Source organism: Betta splendens, chromosome 13, assembly GCF_900634795.4.
Source record: "Betta splendens chromosome 13, fBetSpl5.4, whole genome shotgun sequence".
In the NCBI taxonomy this organism is placed as follows: domain Eukaryota; kingdom Metazoa; phylum Chordata; class Actinopteri; order Anabantiformes; family Osphronemidae; genus Betta; species Betta splendens.
Genome location: NC_040893.2, coordinates 9632169 through 9653888, shown reverse-complemented (window position 1 = coordinate 9653888; position 21720 = coordinate 9632169). Strand labels below are relative to the sequence as shown.

Below are 21720 nucleotides of genomic sequence, written 5' to 3'. Positions count from 1 at the left end.
AAGCGAAAGACGGAATTTAATTAAAGCACCGTGGTAAAAACGAATAAACGAGCTGAAAACTGTGTTTTCAAAACCAGACAAATAAATGGATTTTAAGCCGTTTCCCGTTTTCTCATTTTGAAGAAACGACTCGTTTTCCTAGTTTTTACTCTAGTGGAGAAATCAAACTGTAAGAGCTCTACACAGGAGATTTTTTTAGCAACAAACAGAAATAATTGGAACTGAAAAAGCGGAGAGTTCAACAGGTTAGTGACGTAAACGTTAAATGCCAATTGTGTCTAGAAACGTTGAAGAAGATAGTAGCCCCTCTGCTCCTAACCTTGTTCAGGTGTGTTAGTTAATGCTGATCAAGCATTGCGATCACCGAGAAGAGGGGAGACACTTACTCTAATGAGCAGCTGAGGCGAGAAAACATGTTGTGACATTTAGTTGAATGTGAGAAAACTTGTTATAGGTGCCGGGGGGGATGGGGTGACTTCTGGGAACTTTTTTAACGCAGGTAGTTCTTAGCCGTCCAAAGTTCAGATGCAACAAGAACGGTGAACCGGAGACGGAGACAATGAGACAAACGTAAGTTTCTCGAAGGTTAAGACGGGGAAATGTGACAAAGCGTGTGTAGCGATCGGCTTCACTGTGACTGCGGTGGGAGATGAGGAATGTCTAGTATGTTTACTGTGTCTACTATGGGGTGCCAAATGTAAAAGTAGAACCTATAACTAGTTTTCTCACATTTAACTAAATGACACAACATGTTTTCTCACATTTAGTTAAATGTGCAAAAGTCTAAATGTAAATGTTAAATATAAATGTAAATGTTAAATATAAATGTAAATGTTAAATGTTAAATCTAAATGTTAAATGTTAAATCTAAATGTTAAATGTTAAATGTAAATGTTAAATGTTAAATCTAAATGTTAAATGTTAAATATAAATGTTAAATGTTAAATGTAAATGTTAAATGTAAATGTTAAATGTTAAATCTAAATGTTAAATGTTAAATGTAAATGTTAAAATGTTAAATGTTAAATGTAAATGTTAAATGTTGGCCGAGTGTAAAACTGAATATTCATGAATGGCAAGACTCCATCCCTACCCTCAAACAGCGCTGGTCTCAAATCAGAGACGCGAACTCAAACACGTCAAACAGTACGCATAGCTCCGCCCACATCTGACTCTGGATCGGTGCACGAAAATACTGGAGAGAAGCTTGAAGTCGAAGCCATCATGGCCGCCAGCTCCGACTCCCTCCCGTTGGGGGAGATTGAACGGGCTGTAACGGCAGTTGTGCGGGCTGAGGCTCCGCTTCAAACTGCCGTTCTGTCGTAAACACCATTAATGAGAAGTCAAGTAGGTTTAAAAAGAATATTTCTGTGGCGCCGGTGGAGAATTAGTTGGCTAACTATACTAGCTAGTCGAAGTTACGTCCAGGCTAAAAACAAAAGTTTCCAGATCAGATGTGGGCGGGGTTTGCGCACACTGTTTGAGGTGATTGAGTTCGCGTCTCTGATCTGAGACCAGCGCTGTTTGAGGGTAGGGATGGAGTCTACTTGCCCATTCATGAATATTCAGTTTTACTCTCGGCCAACATTTAACATTTACATTTAACATTTAACATTTACATTTAACATTTAACATTTAACATTTACATTTAACATTTAGCATTTAACATTTACATTTAACATTTACATTTAACATTTAGCATTTAACATTTACATTTAACATTTAACATTTACATTTAACATTTAACATTTACATTTAACATTTAACATTTACATTTAACATTTAACATTTAACATTTACATTTAGACTTTTGCACATTTAACTAAATGTGAGAAAACATGTTGTGTCATTTAGTTAAATGTGAGAAAACTAGTTATAGGTGCTCCTTTTACATTTGGCACCCCATAGTCTACAAGTGTTGGCGGCGACAGCATGAAGCCAAATACGTTAAGGCGTCACTTAATAACATTACACCCCAACTACGATGATAAGCCGACTGAGTTCTTTCCGCGAAGACCATTCACACACACTCACACCTACGGGCAATCTACAGTGACCAATGAACCTAATGCATGTTTGTGGACCGTGGGAGGAAGCCGGAGAAAGAACACAGGGACAACATGTAAGCTCCTCACAAAGGCACCGGTCCTCCCCGGGAATCGAACCCTATCGCTGTGAGGCGACGGTACCCACTTTACCACCGTGTCGCCCCGTGACCAATAACAATTGTCCTCTTTTTTCTCAGGTGTTGATTCTTCTCTGTCTCCTTTAACAGGATAAAGATGATCCTCAGGATCCTGCTGCTCATCAGCTTCATCTCATGCGTCTCTGGTTCGCTCACATCTTCACTGTCCAGCACAGAATTAATGATTTTGTACCAAATCACAAACAGATAGAGATTGTGTGAAAATCCTCCTTCATTAAATGTTAGTGTCCTAATATATGGATGAAGTCAAACACAAAACTTAACTGAAGTAATTTGTTTTTTCTACTGTAACATGTAATAATGTAGGTTCATCAGTTACTATAATAATGGTAATACATACTTTCGTATAATAACATTATGGGCTGATATTTACTCATTTACATCCCATCTGGATTTAACAGTACAGTTAACATAAATAGAACTAAACCTCTGTCAGCACTGAGCATAAATACTCACATGTTAAAGTTCTGTGTGTTTGCTCCACAGGATCATTAGTAGTGAATGTGACCCAGACCCACTATCAGGCAGAGCAGAACCACAGCATCACACTGGAGTGGACCTTCACACCCAAACCTGACGTGTCCATCACCTCAGTTTACATCATCTGTGAGCTGGTGACTGATCTCAGAGCCTCAGTCCTGTTTCATCTCCATGAAGGTGTTGAGGTCTCAGAGTCTCAGGATCAACAGTTTTCAGGACGAGTCCAGTTTGACAGAGACGAGCTCAGGGAAGGACGCCTCAGACTCCAAGTGTCCAGACTCAGGACTGATGACTCAGGACGCTATGACTGTACCATCAGAACATCAGATGGTTGGAACACGGACGTATGTCGACTCAACGTCACTGGTGAGTTGGTCCAATGTTACTGTTGATTTTCAGGATGATGTTTTACAGACTGAGCTTCTAATAATGCTTTAAATAGTTCTAATATATTATTATATCATATGTTGAAAACAGAAACATAGTGAATCTAATGATTCAAACTCAACCTGGACATATTGGACATATATAAGGACTGACGGCTGACTGACGGTAAGCGTATCGCGTCACTTCCGGTTACTGAGGTTTGCTGCCGCTGTGTGTGTACAGCGTTACTCTCCGCTCTTTTCTAAATATTATCGTTTTATATCCGATAGCGACTGCTAAAAGTTTCAAAACAAGCTTGTAACACTCAAGCATCTTTTCCTTTCATTAAACGTCCTGCTAATTTACACTGTTATCTAAGTGTTTTCTCCGCTAGCGTAGCTCCTAGCTTACTTTCCTGCTATGGCTTCCCCCTTTTCCTCTCCCTCTCACTCTGTTCGGTGCTCGGTGTGTCTTATGTTTAGCTTATCCTCCGCCTCCTTTAGTGATGGTAATGGTATCTGTAATAGGTGTACGCTAGTTGCAGGGTTGGAGGCGAGGTTGTTAGACTTAGAGTCTCGGCTTCGCACTTTAGAAAACAGGCCAGCTAGCCAGGTCCCTTTAGCCGGTGCGGAGCCTCCTAGCTTAGCTGCTACCAGTCCCCCGGCAGGTCCCAGGCAGCTGGGCAACGACTGGGTCACGGCTCGTAAGAAACGTAGCTTTAGGCAGGCGCCCACGGTTCACCACCAACCGCTTCCCGTTTCAAACAGATTTTCCCCTCAGCGACACACCCGCTGAGAAACCCACTCTGATCATTGGTGACTCCATAGTCCGAAACGTGAAGTTAGAGAATCCAGCGGTCATAGTTAAGTGTTTGCCTGGGGCCAGAGCGGGCGACATTGAGTCTTATCTTAAGCTCCTGTCCAAGGATAAACGTAAGTACGCTAAGATCGTAATACACGCAGGAGCTAATGACGCCCGGTTACGCCAATCGGAAGTCACTAAAACTAACATTGAGTCGGTGTGTTCGTTCGCCAAAACAATGTCGGACTCCGTAGTTTTCTCTGGACCCCTCCCCAATGTGACCAGCGATGACATGTATAGCCGGCTGTCATCGCTCCACCGCTGGTTGTCTAGGTGGTGTCCTGCAAACGATGTGGGCTTTGTGGCTAATTGGAGCACTTTTTGGGGAAAACCTGGGCTGATTAGAAGAGACGGCGTCCATCCCACGTTGAACGGAGCCTCTCTGCTCTCTAGTAACATGGCCATGTTGCTTAGTCCCCCCACTCCGTGACAACTCAGAGTGGAGCCCAGGACGCAGAGTCGCAGTCTTACACGCCTCTCTGCATGTTCTCTACAGCCGCGACCCACTCTTAGTCTTAGTTATCGCATAGAGACTGTGTCTGCTTCTCGACCACCTAAACTATACAAGTCACAAACAAATCAAAGAGGAGTGACTTACCAGAATTTAATAAACATCAAAACAGTTCCTCTTACGGAACAAAGTAATAGTAAGCTAATAAAGTGTGGTTTATTAAATATCAGATCTCTCTCATCTAAATCCTTTTTAATAAATGACTTGATAAGTGACCATCACATAGATGTGTTCTGTCTCACTGAAACCTGGCTGCAGCAGGATGAATATGTTACTTTAAATGAGTCGACTCCAATGAGTCACATCAACTATCATGTTCCAAGAAGTACAGGTAGAGGTGGAGGAGTAGCAGCAGTTTATAAATCAGATTTATTAATTACTCCTAAACCTAAACATAGTTATAACTCATTTGAGAGCCTCACTCTGAGCCTTTCTCACCCAGACTCTAAAACTCAGAAACCAGTTGTGTTTTGTATTGTTTACCGTCCTCCTGCTCCATATTCAGAGTTCTTAACTGAATTCTCTGAATTCTTATCTGACTTAGTTCTTAGCACAGATAAAGTCATTGTAGTGGGAGACTTTAACATTCATGTAGATGTTGACAGCAACTGTCTCAGCACTGCTTTTAACTCCTTAATAGACACTATTGGTTTTACACAGCAGGTAAATCAACCCACTCATCGTTTTAACCACACTCTAGATCTTGTCCTGACATATGGAGTTGAAATTGATAATTTAATAGTTCTTCCCCAAAACCCTCTGTTATCTGACCATTTCTTATTAACTTTTGAATTTAGCACAACTGACCCTATAACAGCTGGAAAGAAATGTTACTATAGCAGATGTTTATCTGACAATGCTGTTGCCAGATTCAAGCAGATGATTCCATCATCTTTTGCCTCAATGTCTTGCAGATACACAGAGAACAGTCACCTTAATCCTTATGAACAGGTTGACTGTCTTGTAGATGATGCTGCAGCTTCTCTACGTACAATGTTAGACACAGTGGCTCCTCTGAAGAAGAAGACAGTGAATCAGAGGAGGTTAGCTCCGTGGTATAACTCAGACATCCGCAGTCTAAAGCAAAGGACTAGACAACTAGAAAGACAGTGGCGTTCCAACAAAATAAATGTAAACTGCATTGCATGGAAGGACAGTCTAATGAAATATAAAAAAGCACTTTGTGCTGCTAGAAAAACATATTATTCCTCCCTAATTGAGGAAAACAAAAACAACCCCAGGTTTCTTTTCAGCACTGTAGCCAGGCTGACAAAGAGTCATAGCTGTATTGAGTCTACTATCCCCTTAAATCTCAGCAGCAATGACTTTATGAACTACTTTACTAATAAAATTATTATCATTAGAAAAAACATTCAGCAGCGACTTCTTCCAAATGACAGAAAGCACTGTCTAGATCCATTAACTTTAAATTTATTAAATCCTCTGTCTTACCTAGACAGCTTCTCCCCCATAACTCATATGGAGTTAACCTCAATAATCAACTCTTCCAAGTCGTCCACTTGTCTTTTAGATCCAATCCCAACCAGATTACTCAAAGAAGTTCTACCTTTAATCAGCTCATCCATATTAAATCAAATCAACCAATCTTTACAACTAGGCTATGTACCACAGGCTTTTAAGGTGGCTGTGGTCAAACCTCTATTGAAAAAAACAACCCTTGACCCTGGACAACTAGCCAACTATAGGCCCATTTCAAATTTACCCTTTATTTCCAAGATTCTGGAAAAAATCGTGGCTAAACAATTATCTGACCACCTTAGTGGGAATAACCTGTATGAAGATTTTCAGTCAGGATTTAGAAAACATCATAGCACAGAAACAGCTCTGGTTAGAGTCACTAATGATCTTCTATTAGCTTCGGACAATGGTCTAGTTTCTGTCCTTGTCCTGTTAGATCTTAGTGCTGTAATCCCGATTCTAGTGCTTAGAATCGGGATTAATGGAACAGCATTGGGATGGTTTAAATCCTATTTGTTGAACAGATTCCAGTTTGTTCATGTTAATGATAAATTCTCCACACGCACAAGGATTAGCTATGGAGTTCCACAGGGTTCTGTGCTGGGTCCAATTCTGTTTAGCTTATACATGTCTCCTCTAGGTGAGATTATTAGAAAGCATTCTATTAATTTTCATTTTTACGCAGATGATACTCAGCTATACATGTCCTTGGAACCAAATGAAACAGATCAACTAGTCAAAATTCAGGGTTGTTTAAAAGACATCAAATCCTGGATGTCCCAAAACTTCCTTCAACCAAACTCAGATAAAACCGAGATTCTTATTGTTGGGCCTAAAAATCTGAGAGATACACTATTGAGTCAGATAGCCACCCTGGATGGCATAACATTAGCTTCAGATTCTACTGTGAGGAACCTTGGTGTCATGTTTGACCAGGATCTCTCTTTTACATCATACATTAAACAAATCTCCATAACCGCCTACTTTCATCTTAGAAATATAGCTAAAATCAGAAGCATCCTCTCTCAGAGCGATGCAGAGAAACTGATCCATGCATTTGTTACCTCTAGGCTGGACTACTGTAACTCTTTACTCATAGGATGTCCTAACAGCTCCTTAAAAAACCTACAGCTCATTCAAAATGCTGCAGCCAGAGTTCTGACAGGACTTAGAAAGAGAGATCACATTTCTCCTACATTAGCTTCTCTGCACTGGCTGCCTGTAAAATGTAGGATAGAATTTAAAATTCTCCTACTCACATACAAAGTACTCAATGATAAAGCTCCTTCTTATCTTAAAGACCTTATAGTTCCTTATGCTCCCAGCAGAACACTTCGTTCTCAGAGCGCAGGGCTTCTTGCGGTTCCTAGAGTGTTTAAATGTAGAACAGGGGGCAGAGCTTTTAGCTACCAAGCTCCTCTCCTCTGGAACCAGCTCCCTCTTCAGGTTCGAGAAGCTGACACACTCTCCACCTTTAAGATTAGGCTTAAAACCTTCCTTTTTGATAAAGCTTATAGTTAGAGATGGTTCAGGTCACTGGCAATTATTGTTAGTCACAGGAACCATCTCTTAGTTAAGCTGCAATAGACATAGACTGCTGGGGGACTTAATTTATACACTGAGCTCCTCTGTTTCCTTCTACCTCCTCTGTCCCATAACCTCCCATCATTGTCCCATGTTTAACTAACCTTGTCTCTTTCTGTCCAGTAGTTGTGCTTCTCTCCTCTCTCCCCCCCCACCCCCACTCTTTCTCCCTCTCTGTCCTCACCCACAGGTATCATTGGACTCAAGACAGTTTGGTGTCTGTGATGGGCAGCTGCGGATCCAACCATCCTGCCTGCATCCAGTCCCTGGTCCTACCATCCTGCCTGTGCTCTGTTGTTGCTTGTTGTTGCTTGTTGCTGTTGCTCTGCTTTTCTATCTTTCTATCCTCTCACCCCAACCGGTCGAGGCAGATGGCCGCCCACATCCAGTCTGGTTCTGCTGGAGGTTTCTTCCTCGTTAGAGAGGGAGTTTTTCCTCTCCACTGTTGCTGTCAAATTAAATGCTTGCTGTATGTGGGATTTGTTGGGTTTAGTTGTGTGAGGTTTTAAACCTTACTTTGTAAAGTGCCTTGAAATAACTTTGTTGTGATTTGGCGCTATATAAATAAAATTGAATTGAATTGAATTGAATATAATTCCTGACCTGGAGCAGTGTAAAGTTTTATGTTTGTGAACTTGTTGAACACATTTGATAAATTACAGGGAGAGAAGACACACAGTGATTATTTTTTCCATGTTCTTTACAGCAGCTGTTGATCAGCACAAAGCTCAAACAACAGTAAGTCCAGAACCAGCGAACCGGGGGAGAACAGGTCTTTACGCTGCATTGGTGCTATTTGTCTGTGTTCTACTGTTACGTTTTTCCGTTGTCCTATCAGAACTAAACCTCAGAAAGACGAATGTTTTTGTCTTTGATCAAGAAGTTTCATACACACACAAAAACATTGTTGGTGAACAGAACATTTTGAACTGTGCTTCAACATCAGCATTTACACCCATAGAAAACCTGTGTCCTCAGTCTTAAGGCTGAGACGTGTCGTATTTTACTCCATGTCAGGTTGAAACTCTTCTGTTGAGCCAGAGTTCAAAGACAAACCTGGGTTTGGATCCACCCTCAGTTCCTGAGACTCAAACCTTCCCTGTGTGTTTCCATGTTGTCTAGTGTCAGTTTGAGTTAGTGGAGGTGACTCTGCTTTTCTGTAACATGTGTTACAGTAATTAATGTAATGTGTGTAACATGTACAGTAATTAAGCACTTTATCAGTTATTTATACATATTGTAAATTAAATCTTATTCATACTGAGTGTGTGTGTGGTTGGTTCCTAAAACTAAAAACTCAATGATGAGACAACCTGATGCATTGAATCTAACACTTACACACCACAGCCACAAGGCGGCGCTACAACATCATAGTATTAATCTTAGCGTAAAATTCTGTCTCAGGAATAAGAAAAAAGACAGATTTGATCCTGACATGATAATAAAGTAGTTGATAAAAACAACTAAGCTGGTAACAAGTGAATCTGTACTGGCAGAAGTTAAACTGTAACTTATTCCCACCACTGGTTCAATGGTAAAAAGGCTCTGAACGAACAGCTGTGGACACTGGGAGCAGCAGGTCCATGGTTCTACTGAGACACTGAGGCTCTCAGAGCTTTCATCACCTCAGTGTTTGAACCCAGCTCTATAGTGTAAATGATACAGCCTCACCTTTAAAGCAGTCAGACGTCACACCAGGAAGTTGGAGAACAAAGGTTCAGTAGAAGCCATTTATGATGCTTCATGTCAACTGAGCAGTTTCACATGAGACCTTATGAAACACTGCGACAGGTTTGTTCTGTTCGTTTAACTTCATCCATGTGAAAATATAATTGGTGAAAAACCTTTGTTGTGTTGGACCTTCAGCAGCTCTAGTTGCTTCTGGACTTTAACCCAAACTGTTCTCAGATCTGCCTGAAGTGTTGACTTCACCAACAACAAGAGAAACCGTTGCTGCTCTGATGATCCAACAGATGAATCTCAGCTGGGTTTTAGTTTAACAGAAGGTTAAAGCTGCAGAAAAGGTCAACATGAAGACACCAATAGAAACAAAGTCATCCAGAAATTCCAGGGAGTTAAAATAATCTCTGCATGTTCTTCACTCATTGCTGTGAAGAGCTCTACACAGAGGCCTATACACAGAAAGACACAGAGGAACTGAAAAACCTTAGAGCTCAGCACTGAGAAGAGCTCCACCTCCACCTGCAGCTTCATAGTCGTGACCACGACTGGTTCGTTCACAGTGGAAAAACAGAGGGACTGAAAAACCTGATCATGACAGACAAAATTTACACATGTTTAAACTCTGAAATCAACAGTGATGTCATTACTGTGTATTAAAGTCTATATTAATCACATACAGCTTTAAAGTGTTATAACGTAATATTGCACAATACTATTGAATCCGTTGTAGTAGAAGGTACAACATAGGAACATTTAACACAGTGAAGACAGTTCACTTTCCTGCATGTTAATGCACAAAAACCTACACAGAGAAATGGGCTGTAGGAATGAAGGAGGCACCGGATCGCTACAAGGAACAGTGGACAATCCAGTGCACGAGGCAGGAGATACTATGACGTCACATAAGAGTTGTACTGAAACGTGTAACAGAGTTCTGGTTCAACATGAGTGAGAGGGGAGCGTCAGCGAAGCTTAGACCCTATTGGGAACAAACAGTGTCTGTAGTGAAAGAACAGGTGAATCACAGCCCTATTTACCACGGGCGCCAGAGAAAGGTGGGAACACTGTGCAGACGCCTCATCAGAACCTCCTCCATCTTGTCAATGACTCGTCTGTAGATGAAGTTCAGCCGTCTAAAAAAGAAGCAACAACCAAAGGCCAAAAGAAGAACAGGGGTTTAATTCAGGAACACAGAGCACGACTTCAGAGTAGATTCTGATTCTGATGAGGATGACGGCCCTCGAACACATCACTGGTTACGGACACAAGGACAGACTGAAGCACAGAGAGCAACTGTGCCTGTGTCGTCCCCACTGTCAACCGAACAGACAAGACTGAACCCAATGGCAACAGAACCCAGGGCACGGCCTGGATTCACATTAGGGGAGCAGCCACTGAACCCAGAGCAGTTTGGCAGACGTGACTGTGGACCGATGGAACAGGATGAATGAGTATGAAGAGATAACGGAGCAGGATGATGGACAGACGGTGGAACAGGACCACGCCTCTGGAACTGACTCGTTCAAACACACAGTAAAAGGTTCCTTTTTGACAGAGAGCGGACCCACATGCACAGCTCCAACACAACGAGGTGAGTAAAAGTTGGTTTTAATACGAGGCGAGGTCCAGGGAACAGGCGACGGTCAAAACACAGGGAAGTCACAAGCGACGGTGCAGACGAGGAGCAGGCAGACACAGGTAAGTAGCAGGCGACGCTCGATAGCAAGGTTAGCTCTGCAAAGCTACAACAGGGACGAGGCAGGAGGTCAACAAACAGGAAGAGACACGAGGTGAAACGAGGCAGCATCAAAGAACAAACGCTGGAAAGTGGTGAGAACAAGCAACAACCTGACACCTGAATCAGGTGAGTATTGGAGGCTGTGTGTGTGTGTGTGTGTGTGTGTGTGTGTGTGTGTGTGTGTGTGTGTGTGTGTGTGTGTGTGTGTGTGTGTTTGTATCTGGATGCTGTTGCTGCCACCTTGTGGTGTCATCTGTCAATTACATCACACAATTTTATAATCACAAATATTAAACATGCCCATTGACAAAATATGATTACAGAGGACTACATGTGAATGAACAGCTGTAGCTCACAGTCTGACCTTCATCCATGGTTTTCCTCCAGGTCATCTCCTGTTTGGGCCTCTCCGTGGTGTCGTGCCGCTACGTGGGCTTCGCCGTGGTGGCGCTGTTGGTGGAGATCAACTCTGTGTTCCTCCACCTCCGGCAGGTCATGCGCATGTCCAGCATGGCCGCGGGAACGCTGTACCGGGTGAACAGCATGACCAACCTGGGCACGTACGTGGTGTTCCGCATCAACACGCTGGCCTGGATGACGCGCTGGCTGGTGCTCAACAGGGACAAGGTGCCGCTGCTGGCCTACACGCTGGGCAGCGTGGGCATGGCCATCATGACCGCCATGAACATCGTGCTGTTTTATCGGCTGCTCAGGAGCGACTTTTTGAAGGGCAGCGCTCGGGAGGCAAAGAAGATGTAGGAGAGACCAGGACGATTCCACTCATGAACACACGCTCTGCTGGAGTTGGGATCCGATCTGAGACTGAGGCCTGTTTTTACTTCCTGTTCCATCCATAGATCAGGAATAGTCGTTGTGTTGAAGCTACGCTGGCTCTCAGTTGTAGCTTTGATGAATTGGCTTGTGTGTGTTCTACAGTCTTCCCTCAGTGCCAGTACTGTCTCCACAATGCGAGGCCTTGTAAGGCACAGCCTCATGCCTTATTCTCCCCCAGGGACGATGAGCTGCACGTGTGTAACTCTTGGGTTTGTATGAAACAAAAGCACATACACAATATCTTATAATGTGTATCACACCACATCAGATCCAGACCCTGTTTAGTTAAACATATAAATCATCCAGAGGTTTTTACCAGATGTCCTCATCTTAAAATCACCTGCTACCTCAGAGCTTCTAACTGTTCTCTGCCTCTTTCCACCGTGACAGGCCTTGCTGTCAGTATTCAGCAGGCTGGTTTTCTTTACAGAAGGAAATTAAAAAGAAGAAAATCCAGCAAATACCAGTAATTAAAGAGAAACTGTGATATTAAACTGGTATTTATTTTTCTGTAATCTGAATATTTGGGTGATGACTGTTGTTTTTGCTCTGATTAATCTTGGACAGCTCAGATGTACAGGCGAATGTTCATGTTGCCTTAAGTGGAATCCTCACAATCCTCAACGTCATCTCAGCAATTGCCTCAAAAAGGCCAAGCTCTTCACACATGTCTTTAATTTGTGACCTCTCTGTAGATCTGCATCATCTTTTCTTGCAGATGCAGCATCAGATGTGTTACACACACACACACAGCTGCCTGTTCTTCTAATTCATCGTCGTATGGCTTCACACTGCTGTGCTCCTCATGCATTGTGTGGTTGATCTGTAAAGTCATTGGTTCAATTGTGTATGTAATTTATTTGAACTGGAAAGAAACTGGACTGGACACAATTGATGAATTTCCCAGTGGAAAAAACAGTTGATTAGTTGAAGTTGTTTTGTTGCTGAGATCATTATTGTTGGTTACATCAGGTATAATATCTTTGACCCAGTGTTTCAACATGTGATGTCATGAGTGTTTGAACATCTGACAAGTACTGGTGCAGTTCAGAGAAAACCTACAACCCAAATCACAAAATCTTTGTCAGAATTGAAGTAGATTCTGAACAGAACTCTTGTAGCTTATTATTTTTCTTGATTTTTTGTAATATAAATTCATATTCAAACTGTGTTTAGGTTGGACATTTATGTGTTTCTAAAACACATCTGTGTGTGGACATGGTGTTCAGGCCTGTGATGTTGATGGAAGTTTAAATCTATGAACTTGTGTTCATTATGTTGCTGTGTGTGTTTATCAGGTAAACCTGTACAGTAGAGCTTCCACCTCATTTAAATGTTGTAATGACCTGTTGTGCTCTCTGCAGTCCAGCTCTGACCCATTCACTGCTCATTGTCCTCATGCCACAGTTGGACTAGTTTTACACAGGTAGTGAACATAAAGGAAATGAATTAATGTTGGAGCTGCAGGTGAAAACTGGTTCAACAAACAGCCTCATGTTTTTCATCACACACTGTAAATACAGTGACTGACTGTGTTGGTGAAATAAAACTCACTTTCTTGTATAATTTTTTATTTGATTTTTGTGTAGTGATTGTAAAATTATGAAACTTATGTACTTAAATAACTTAAATACTTATGTAACAGCTATGATGACTTTAACCTTCAACAGCAGGACAAACCTGGAATATTTACTTAAACTGAACCCAACTTGGGTTCTGAAACCATCTGAGCAGAACCATCAGCTCAGAATGTCAAATTGTCAGAATTTTGTCTATTAATAATTTATTAATAATAAGCTTGTTTGCTGCAGTTTTGGTAGACTGCAAAAATAATCAATTTTTTTTGTTGATATACTAATATTGGTTTAACATGAAAACAAAGAGGAATGAACCTTGTGTTTTGATGTCACTGCTCTAATCCTGTGTCTGGCAGATGATGGGATGTTGCTGATGGAGTAAACATAAAGCAGCCTCATCCTTCCTCATTGTCTCTCTCTGCTCCTTCAGGCTCGGCCGTGGGTGATGAGAGCCTGAGGCGCAGGTGGAGGGTGTGGAGAGAGCGTTTTGGTTGTAGTGAAGATATTTGATAGATATTTATGTGTTTTAAAACACATCTGTTTGTAGACATCATGTAGAGGTTTGTGATTCTGATGGAAGCTTAAATCTATGAACTTGTATTTATTATGGTAAACCTGTACAGCAGAGCTTCCACCTCATTTAAATGTTGTGGTCACCAACCACCACTGGCTGCATCACTTCCTGTTTAATCTGCACAATTTGGTTAAAGTTTTTTTGGTTAAAGTGTGAAGCAACTGCAAATTAACAGAAGGTTTAATAGACCAACATCAATAAGGTGAATATGTCTGATTACTTTTTATTTATTTGGTTTTAAAACAGATTTGTTTTTTTCTCCAAAACATTTTATAATATAATGTATAATGTATAAAACTTATAATGTTTTATAAATAAAAACAAAATAAAAAAATATAAAATCTTTTATAAACTGTCTATAAAATATCTGAATGTTTATTGCAGCTTAAAGCTTCTCTGACGTATCAGGTTCCATCTTAACATCAGTAGTGATACTTTGCTTTGTTCTACAGCAGGTGAGCTTTGTTTCTGATGCTGTGATCCTGGATGAAGAAACAGTAACATCCACTTACTGATCACTGATCATGACAGACACAAAGTTTATAAATTTAGAAATCAGTAGTTAAAGTCATGTCATTATATTAAAGTCCCTATTCATCACATACGGCTAAAACGTTAATATTGCCCAACTGAATCCATTTCTACATAGTAGAAGGTACAGCAACCTTTAACACAGGAAGACAGTTTTTTTTGTGCATTAATATCAATTAACACTTTTATTCTGAAATGTTGTTCACAGTGCCTGAGATCTTTAGTCGGGACAGAGCTGCAGGTCTGTGAATGTAGAGACTCAAACATGGAGACTTTTTGTTGTGTAGATGTTACCAACTTCACAGTCTTGCATGTTTTAAACTGTCTTAGTGTCAAGAACCAGTTCTGCTCCGTTGTGGAGCAAACCAGATATTATTTTATTTCTTTGTTTCTATTTTTATCTTTGTTTCAACCTTTTTCTGCAGCTTTAACCTTCTGTTAAACTAAAACCCAGCTGAGCTTCATCTGTTGGATCATCGGAGCAGCAACAGTTTCTCTTAGTAGTTGGTGAAGTCGACACTTCAGGCAGATCTGAGAACAGTTTGGGTTAAAGTCCAGCTGCAAATAGAGCTGCTGAAGGTCCAACATGTCATCAGCTTCCTGGGTTTGGTCTCACAGCTTTGGAAACTCTTTCACCACAACAAAGGTTTTACACCAATTATATTTCTACATAGATGAAGTTAAACAAACAGAACAAACCTGTCACAAGCAGAGTTTTATCAGATCTGATGTGAAACTGCTCAGTTTATCTAAGGCATTAAGATTAATATTATAATGCTGTAGCACCGCCTTGTGGCCGTTGTGTGTAGGTGTTAGATTAAGTGCATCAGGTTGCATCATCATTCAGTTTTTTTGGGGGGGGAACTAACCGCACACACACTCATAGCAAAAATAAGATTTTATTTACAATATGTATAAATCATTGATAAAGTGCTAAATTCATGTACATGTTACACACAGAAACAGAGACACCTCCACTAACTCACACTGACACTAGACAACATGGAAACACAGCAGCAGAAGGTTTGAGTCTCAGGAACTGAGGGTGGATCCAAACCCAGGTTTGTCTTTGAACTCTGGCTCAACAGAAGAGTTTTAACCTGACATGAAGTAAAAGTATGTTATGTCTCAGCCTTAAGCCTGAGGACACAGGTTTTCTATGGGTGTAAATGCTGATTTGCACAGTTTAATATGTTCTGTTCAACAACAATGTTTCTATGTGTGTATGAAACTTCTTGACCAAAAACAGAAGCAGCTTCATCAGGATCATTAAGTAAAAGAATTCAGAGAGAGAGAACGTCTGCTTTGTGAAGTCTGTCTTCAAAAAATGAGTTTAAGCGTGCATATAGTAGCAGACGTTGCCTTTGTTAATTCCTGAGTTTAGTCGATAGGACAACAGAAACAAAGTGAACAGTAGAAAACAGATAAAAAACACCAATGCAGTTACAATGCTTGTTCTCCCTTGGTCCTCTGGTTCTGGACTCACTGTTGTCTGAGGTTTGTGCTGATAAACAGCTGCTGTAAAGAACATGGAAAACAAATAATTACTGTGTGTCTTCTCTCTGTAATTTATCAGATGCAGATAACAAGTCCACAAACGTCAAACTTTACACTGGTCCAGGTCAAAAACTGCCCAGCTTGAGTTTTAATCATTAGAATCACTGTGTTTTTGTTTTCAGCATGTGATATAATAATAGATTAGAATAAGTTAAATCATGATTAGAAGCTCAGTCTGTAAAACATCATCCTGAAAATCAACAGTAACTTTGGACCAACTCACCAGTGACGTTGAGTCGACATACGTCCATGTTCCAACCATCTGATGTTCTGATGTTACAGTCATAGCGTCCTGAGTCATCAGTCCTGAGTCTGGACACTTGGAGTCTGATCCGTCCTTCTCTGAGCTCGTCTCTGTCAAACTGGACTCGTCCTGAAAACTGTTGATCCTGAGACTCTGAGACCTCAACACCTTCATGGAGATGAAACAGGACTGAGACTCTGAGATCAGTCACCAGCTGACAGAAGATGTAAACTGAGGGGATGGACACGTCAGGTTTGGGTGTGAAGGTCCACTCCAGTGTGATGCTGTGGTTCTGCTCTGCCTGATAGTGGGTCTGGGTCACATTCACTACTAATGAACCTGTGGAACAAAGACACAGAACTTTAACATGTGAGTGTTTATGCTCAGTGCTGACAGAGGTTTAGTTCTATTTAATTCTAACTGTATTGTTAAATCCTGATGAGATGTGAATGAGTGAATATCAGCCCATAATGTTATTATACTAAAGTATGTATTACCATTATGATAGTAATTAATGAACCTACATTATTACATGTTACAGTAAGAAAAATAAATGACTTAGAAATAAATAGTTATGTTTTGTTTGTCTTCATAAGTCTATTGGGACATTAACATTTAATGAAGAAGGATTTTCACAGAATCTCTATCTGTTTGTGATTTGGTACAAAAACATTAATTCTGTGCTGGACAGTGAAGATGTGAACGAACCAGAGACGCATGAGATAAAGCTGATGAGCAGCAGGATCCTGAAGATCATCTTCATCCTGTTAAAGGAGACAGAGAAGAATCAACACCTGAGAAAAAGGAAGCAGTTTGTTGTTTGGAAGTTTTAGTTGGAAGCAAGAGAGTTGGAAAAGTGGCTGTTAAGTGCTACTCTCTTCTCAAAATATCTTGGTCTCTAAACACAATTGTCACAGCTATCAACATTTAAGTTACTAATCTTAGTGATGAAGTCTCCACTCTTTCAGTTCCTCTGTTTTTGTTGGTGTAAATTGCCGTTCTGTGGTGGTGTTAAAGTTTGTGTGTCAGTCCGTTGTGGTATAAAGTATGTGTTGCCTTAGGGTTGCAAAACAGTTGGAAAACCTGCTACACAACATTTAAACTTACACTGATTTGGGCACTGTCTGCACCCATAGGAGCACACGGGAGCACTTCACACAGAAAGAAATAGGAACTGAAAAAACAAGAGAACTCCGCACTAAGAAGAGCTCCACCTCCACTTTCCGTGACCATGCCTGTGGAGCAGCAGTGGAAATCCCGACTCCAGCGATTACAGATCACCTTGAGCAGGTGTGTTCAGTCATTAAGCAGCTAACTAACACATCAGCAGAGAGATGTGGAAAGGTGACAGGCCTGTTTATGAGATGAAATAACCACAGTCACAGTTGTCATAGCTGAGAACATTTAGGTCACTAACCTCAGTGCTGAGCTCTCCAGTGTTTCAGCGCCTGTTTTTCCTTCGCTTTAGGGACCGTCTCTGCTTTTATGTTTCTCTGGGTGGAGCTTCAGTCCAAAGAAGGCGTGGTCATTAATACAGATAAGAAACTAAAACTCTTTATATTGTTTGTCAGACCTGGATCTAGACATGTACAGTAACCAGTAGATCCTTCCTTCTGACTTTCTCCACCCACATCCTCTGTTCTGTCTTACTTCTCTTGACTTGCTCTGTTTGTTTATTAAGTCTCGTTTCAGATCAGTTTCACAACAGACTTTTGTATTTCTATGCTAATGCTCCAACCATGAATCAGTTTAACAGCAATGTCTAATTACTCCAACACTAAACAGTTTCACTCTGAATGTAAACATTTACATTAAACAGTAGGAAATGAACTAAAACCTTCAAATGTTGAATCACCAGATCAGGAAGATTTTCACTTCTTTCTTTCTTCACTTTCACTTCTAGTTAAAGTTAATACTGAGGCAGATCATAGAGGTCAGACAGAATCAACCTGTGAAGTTGAGGATCTGCTGCAGTGACTCAGGTTTAACAGGTACCTGAATAAAACATGATTTGTTTCACCAACATGTTACATCCACCAGTAAACAGCCTCTACAACATGTCAGCGCTGGAACAGCTGGATGCTGTGAGCTCATGTAGCTGTGATCAGGTGGAAACATGAAGGTTTTCTGTCCAGCAGGTCCAACAGAACCACTAGAGGATCCAAAGCACCGGTTCTGGTCTCTGCCCTGTGAAGCTGCTGTTGTTAATGACCTGTTGTGCTCTCTGCAGTCCAGCTCTGACCCATTCACTGCTCATTGTCCTCATGCCACAGTTGGACTAGTTTTACACAGGTAGTGAACATGAAGGAAATCAATTAATGTTGGAGCTGCAGGTGAAAACTGGTTCAACAAACAGCCTCATGTTCCTCATCACACACTGTAAATACAGTGATTGACTGTGTTGGTGAAGTAAAACCTGTTTTCTTGTTGACTAATATAAAAAAATTATATTTTTTCTAGTCATTGTTAACATACAAAACGCTGTTAATGCTTATGTAACAGCCATGATAACTTTAACCTTCAACAACGTTTGGTCTAGTGGTGTAAATGTTGCGTTGCTGGCGCCAAAGTCCTGGGTTCTAACGTAGTGATTTCATCTTTGTCCACAGTGTCAGTGAACAATGTGAACCAACCAGTTCATTCACAGTGTCAGTCAACAATGTGAACCAACCAGTGTTGACTGACAATGTGTGTGTTTGCGCGCGCCGAGAGAGGAACAGCTGGTAATTAAGGCGGCTATGGGATCCCTTTTATGTGCAGCGCTTTTGAGCGATTGTGTTTTACAACCGGCTCTTACCTGGACCGTTGATCGAGTGAGGTGGGACTGACAGCAGTTGTGGTCGAGGTAGGTGCGCATCAGCTTTTAGTCCCTCAGCTGCTTTTGGCCCGTCTTAACCGACTGCGGTCAAGTGAGCTGTCGTTCGTTCATCCGTCGTTCAGCCAGCCGCGCTTCAGAAACGTCTTGCGCCCCTATTACGCGCTTTACAGCAGAGCACAAAACAGGCTCGTCGCGACTTCCTCTTTTCATAGCGAAGCGTCTGGTCTGTTCAAAATATTGAAAACTACGAAACAAAATATTGCATATATAGAAAAACCGTCCTCTAATAAAGATCTGTGTATTTTTACTGTATAGTTTAGATTTATTAGTATTCAAAACTACCAGGTCATACTGTAACTGTATGGATCGAACCCTTCTCGCTGTGAATCGACGGTATCCACTGAACCACCGCCCCGTGATGAATAACAATCTTCCTTTTTCTTTGTTAACGCTAGTTCAGTAAATCAGCAAGTGTACGGTTTACGGCTTAGTACTGTACAAGAGACCGTACGGAACCGTAAACCGAACTCGCCCCGTCAGTTCCGAACCGGCGGGGCGAGTTGCAGTGGCGTGGAGGAACGACAGCCACCTACAGCTCTCATGGAGCCGGGAGGAGAAACGCGCTCTGACTGAGCGGCCAACGTGCATCCAGCACATCACGGACCCGCCGCGCTAATAACACGCCCAGTAACCCTTCAGGCTCACCTGAGGAGAGCGAATACCCCAAATGCACGACCCAAACAGAATCTAAAGTTTAACACACATTATTTATTAAACTCAAACATAAATTCACTGCACGGCAGGTTTCAGTTCAAGCACAAAAACGCAAGAAATGGAAAAGGTTACAACAACAATCTGCTTCCTTCTTCATCAGGTGTTGATTCTTCTCTGTCTCTTTAACAGGATGAAGATGATCTTCAGGATCCTGCTGCTCATCAGCTTCATCTCATGCTTCTCTGGTTCGTTCACATCTTCACTGTCAGAGTAAATGTTTTTGTACCAAATCACAAACAGATGGAGATTCTGTGAAAATCCTCCTTCATTAAATGTTAGTGTCCTAATAAACTCATGAAGACAAACAAAACATAACTATTTATTTCTAAGTCATTTATTTTTCCTACTGTAACATGTAATTACGTAGGTTCATTAACTATATTATACTATATACTATACTAATACTATACTATACTAACTATATATAGTTACTATAATAATGGTAATACATACTTTAGTATAATAACATTATGGGCTGATATTCACTCATTCTCATCTCATCTGGATTTAACAATACAGTTAACATTAAATAGAACTAAACATCTGTCAGCACTGAGCATAAATACTCACATGTTAAAGTTCTGTGTGTTTGCTCCACAGGATCTTTATTAGTGAATGTGACCCAGACCCACTATCAGGCAGAGCAGAACCACAGCATCACACTGGAGTGGACCTTCACACCCAAACCTGACGTGTCCATCACCTCAGTTTACATCTTCTGTCAGCTGGTGACTGATCTCAGAGTCTCAGTCCTGTTTCATCTCCATGAAGGTGTTGAGGTCTCAAAGTCTCAGGATCAACAGTTTTCAGGACGAGTCCAGTTTGACAGAGACGAGCTCAGAGAAGGACGCCTCAGACTCCAAGTGTCCAGACTCAGGACTGATGACTCAGGACGCTATGACTGTGACATCAGAACATCAGATGGTTGGAACACGGACGTATGTCGACTCAACGTCACTGGTGAGTTGGTCCAATGTTACTGTTGATTTTCAGGATGATGTTTTACAGACTGAGCTTCTAATAATGATTTAACTCATGCTGAAAACAGAAACATAGAGAATCAATTGATTCAAACTCAAGCTGAACATATTGTAATTTTTGACTGGAGCAGTGTAAAGTTTGACGTTTGTGGACTTGTTGAACACATTTGATAAATTACAGGAAGCAAAGACACACAGTGATTATTGTTTTCCATATTTTTTACAGCAGCTGTTGATCAGCACAAAGCTCAGACAACAGTGAGTCCAGAACCAGAGAACTGGAGGAGAATAGGCCTTTATGTTGCGTTGGTGCTGACAGCAGCAGCTCTGTTTGTCTGTGTTCTACTGTTCTCATTTTTTCTATGTCCTAACAGAATTAAACTTATCAGAACTAAACTTCATAAGGTTGCTTCAAAAACCAGAAAAAGACCCTACACTTCCATCAAGTTACAAGTTACCAATTTCACTAATAAATGAACAAAAAAAAGAACTAAGCCTCAGGATGAGACAAAGTTCAGGCTCTGTGTACAACTCAAACCTTCCCCGCTGTGTTTCCATGTTCTCTAGTGTCTGTCAGTTTGAGTTAGTGGAGGTGTCTCTGTTTCTGTGTGTAACATGTACAGTAATTTAGCACTTTGACAATTATTTACACATATTGTAAATAAACTCTTATTTTTTACTATGAGTTTGTGTGTGTGGGTTGTTTCTAAAAAAAACTAAAAACTGAATGATGAATCAAACTGATGCACTGAATCTAACACTTACACACCACAGCCACAAGGTGAAGCTACAACATCATAGTATTAATCTTAGCGTAAACCTCCGTCTCAGCGAGAAGAAGCAAAAAGACACATTTGATCCTGGCGTTATAATAAAGTAGTTGATAGAAACGACTCAGCTGGTAACAAGTGAATCTGTACTGA

The 21720-nt window shown here is 41.1% G+C and overlaps 3 protein-coding genes across 12 annotated transcripts; all 3 read left to right on the top strand.

Moving 5' to 3' along the window:
- The first annotated feature begins 440 nt into the window (after positions 1-440).
- LOC114867662 (CD276 antigen-like) lies at positions 441-8751 on the top strand. Of its 9 annotated transcripts, none has more exons than XM_055514338.1 (6): positions 441-570; positions 2276-2331; positions 2693-2820; positions 2903-3052; positions 3164-3238; positions 8197-8751. In XM_055514338.1, exons 1-5 carry the CDS (start codon positions 560-562, stop codon positions 3230-3232), a joined length of 414 nt encoding a protein of 137 aa, XP_055370313.1. In that variant the 5' UTR covers positions 441-559; the 3' UTR covers positions 3233-3238; positions 8197-8751. The 9 variants fall into 9 exon arrangements, 5 of the variants coding, with proteins under 5 accessions (XP_055370313.1, XP_055370312.1, XP_055370310.1 ...); XM_055514337.1 differs by having other exon boundaries at positions 8194-8751; XM_055514335.1 differs by having other exon boundaries at positions 7614-8751.
- Positions 8752-10188: 1437 nt separating this feature from the next.
- On the top strand, positions 10189-14236 carry LOC114868241 (TLC domain-containing protein 2-like). The gene has a single exon (XM_055514339.1). The coding sequence runs from the start codon at positions 11281-11283 to the stop codon at positions 11665-11667; it is 387 nt and encodes a 128-aa protein (XP_055370314.1). The 5' UTR covers positions 10189-11280; the 3' UTR covers positions 11668-14236.
- Positions 14237-18856: 4620 nt separating this feature from the next.
- LOC114867660 (uncharacterized) lies at positions 18857-21482 on the top strand. Of its 2 annotated transcripts, none has more exons than XM_029170522.3 (4): positions 18857-19070; positions 19947-20002; positions 20418-20777; positions 21027-21482. In XM_029170522.3, the coding sequence occupies exons 2-4, from the start codon at positions 19948-19950 to the stop codon at positions 21272-21274; spliced, it is 663 nt and encodes a 220-aa protein (XP_029026355.2). In that variant the 5' UTR covers positions 18857-19070; position 19947; the 3' UTR covers positions 21275-21482. The 2 variants fall into 2 exon arrangements, with proteins under 2 accessions (XP_029026355.2, XP_029026354.2); XM_029170521.3 differs by having other exon boundaries at positions 18864-19070; positions 21024-21482.
- The last annotated feature ends 238 nt before the right edge of the window (positions 21483-21720 follow it).

Excerpts from the sequence above, each read along its gene's own strand:
- LOC114867662 (XM_041073595.2), top strand. Across the intron at positions 2,332-2,692 it reads CTTCATCTCATGCGTCTCTG|GATCATTAGTAGTGAATGTG; the intron begins GTTCGCTCACAT and ends TTTGCTCCACAG.
- LOC114868241 (XM_055514339.1), top strand. The coding sequence starts at position 11,281 with ATGGTTTTCCTCCAGGTCATCTCCTGTTTGGGCCTCTCCGTGGTGTCG.
- LOC114867660 (XM_029170521.3), top strand. The coding sequence starts at position 19,948 with ATGAAGATGATCTTCAGGATCCTGCTGCTCATCAGCTTCATCTCATGC. Across the intron at positions 20,003-20,417 it reads CTTCATCTCATGCTTCTCTG|GATCTTTATTAGTGAATGTG; the intron begins GTTCGTTCACAT and ends TTTGCTCCACAG. Across the intron at positions 20,778-21,023 it reads ATGTCGACTCAACGTCACTG|CAGCTGTTGATCAGCACAAA; the intron begins GTGAGTTGGTCC and ends TATTTTTTACAG.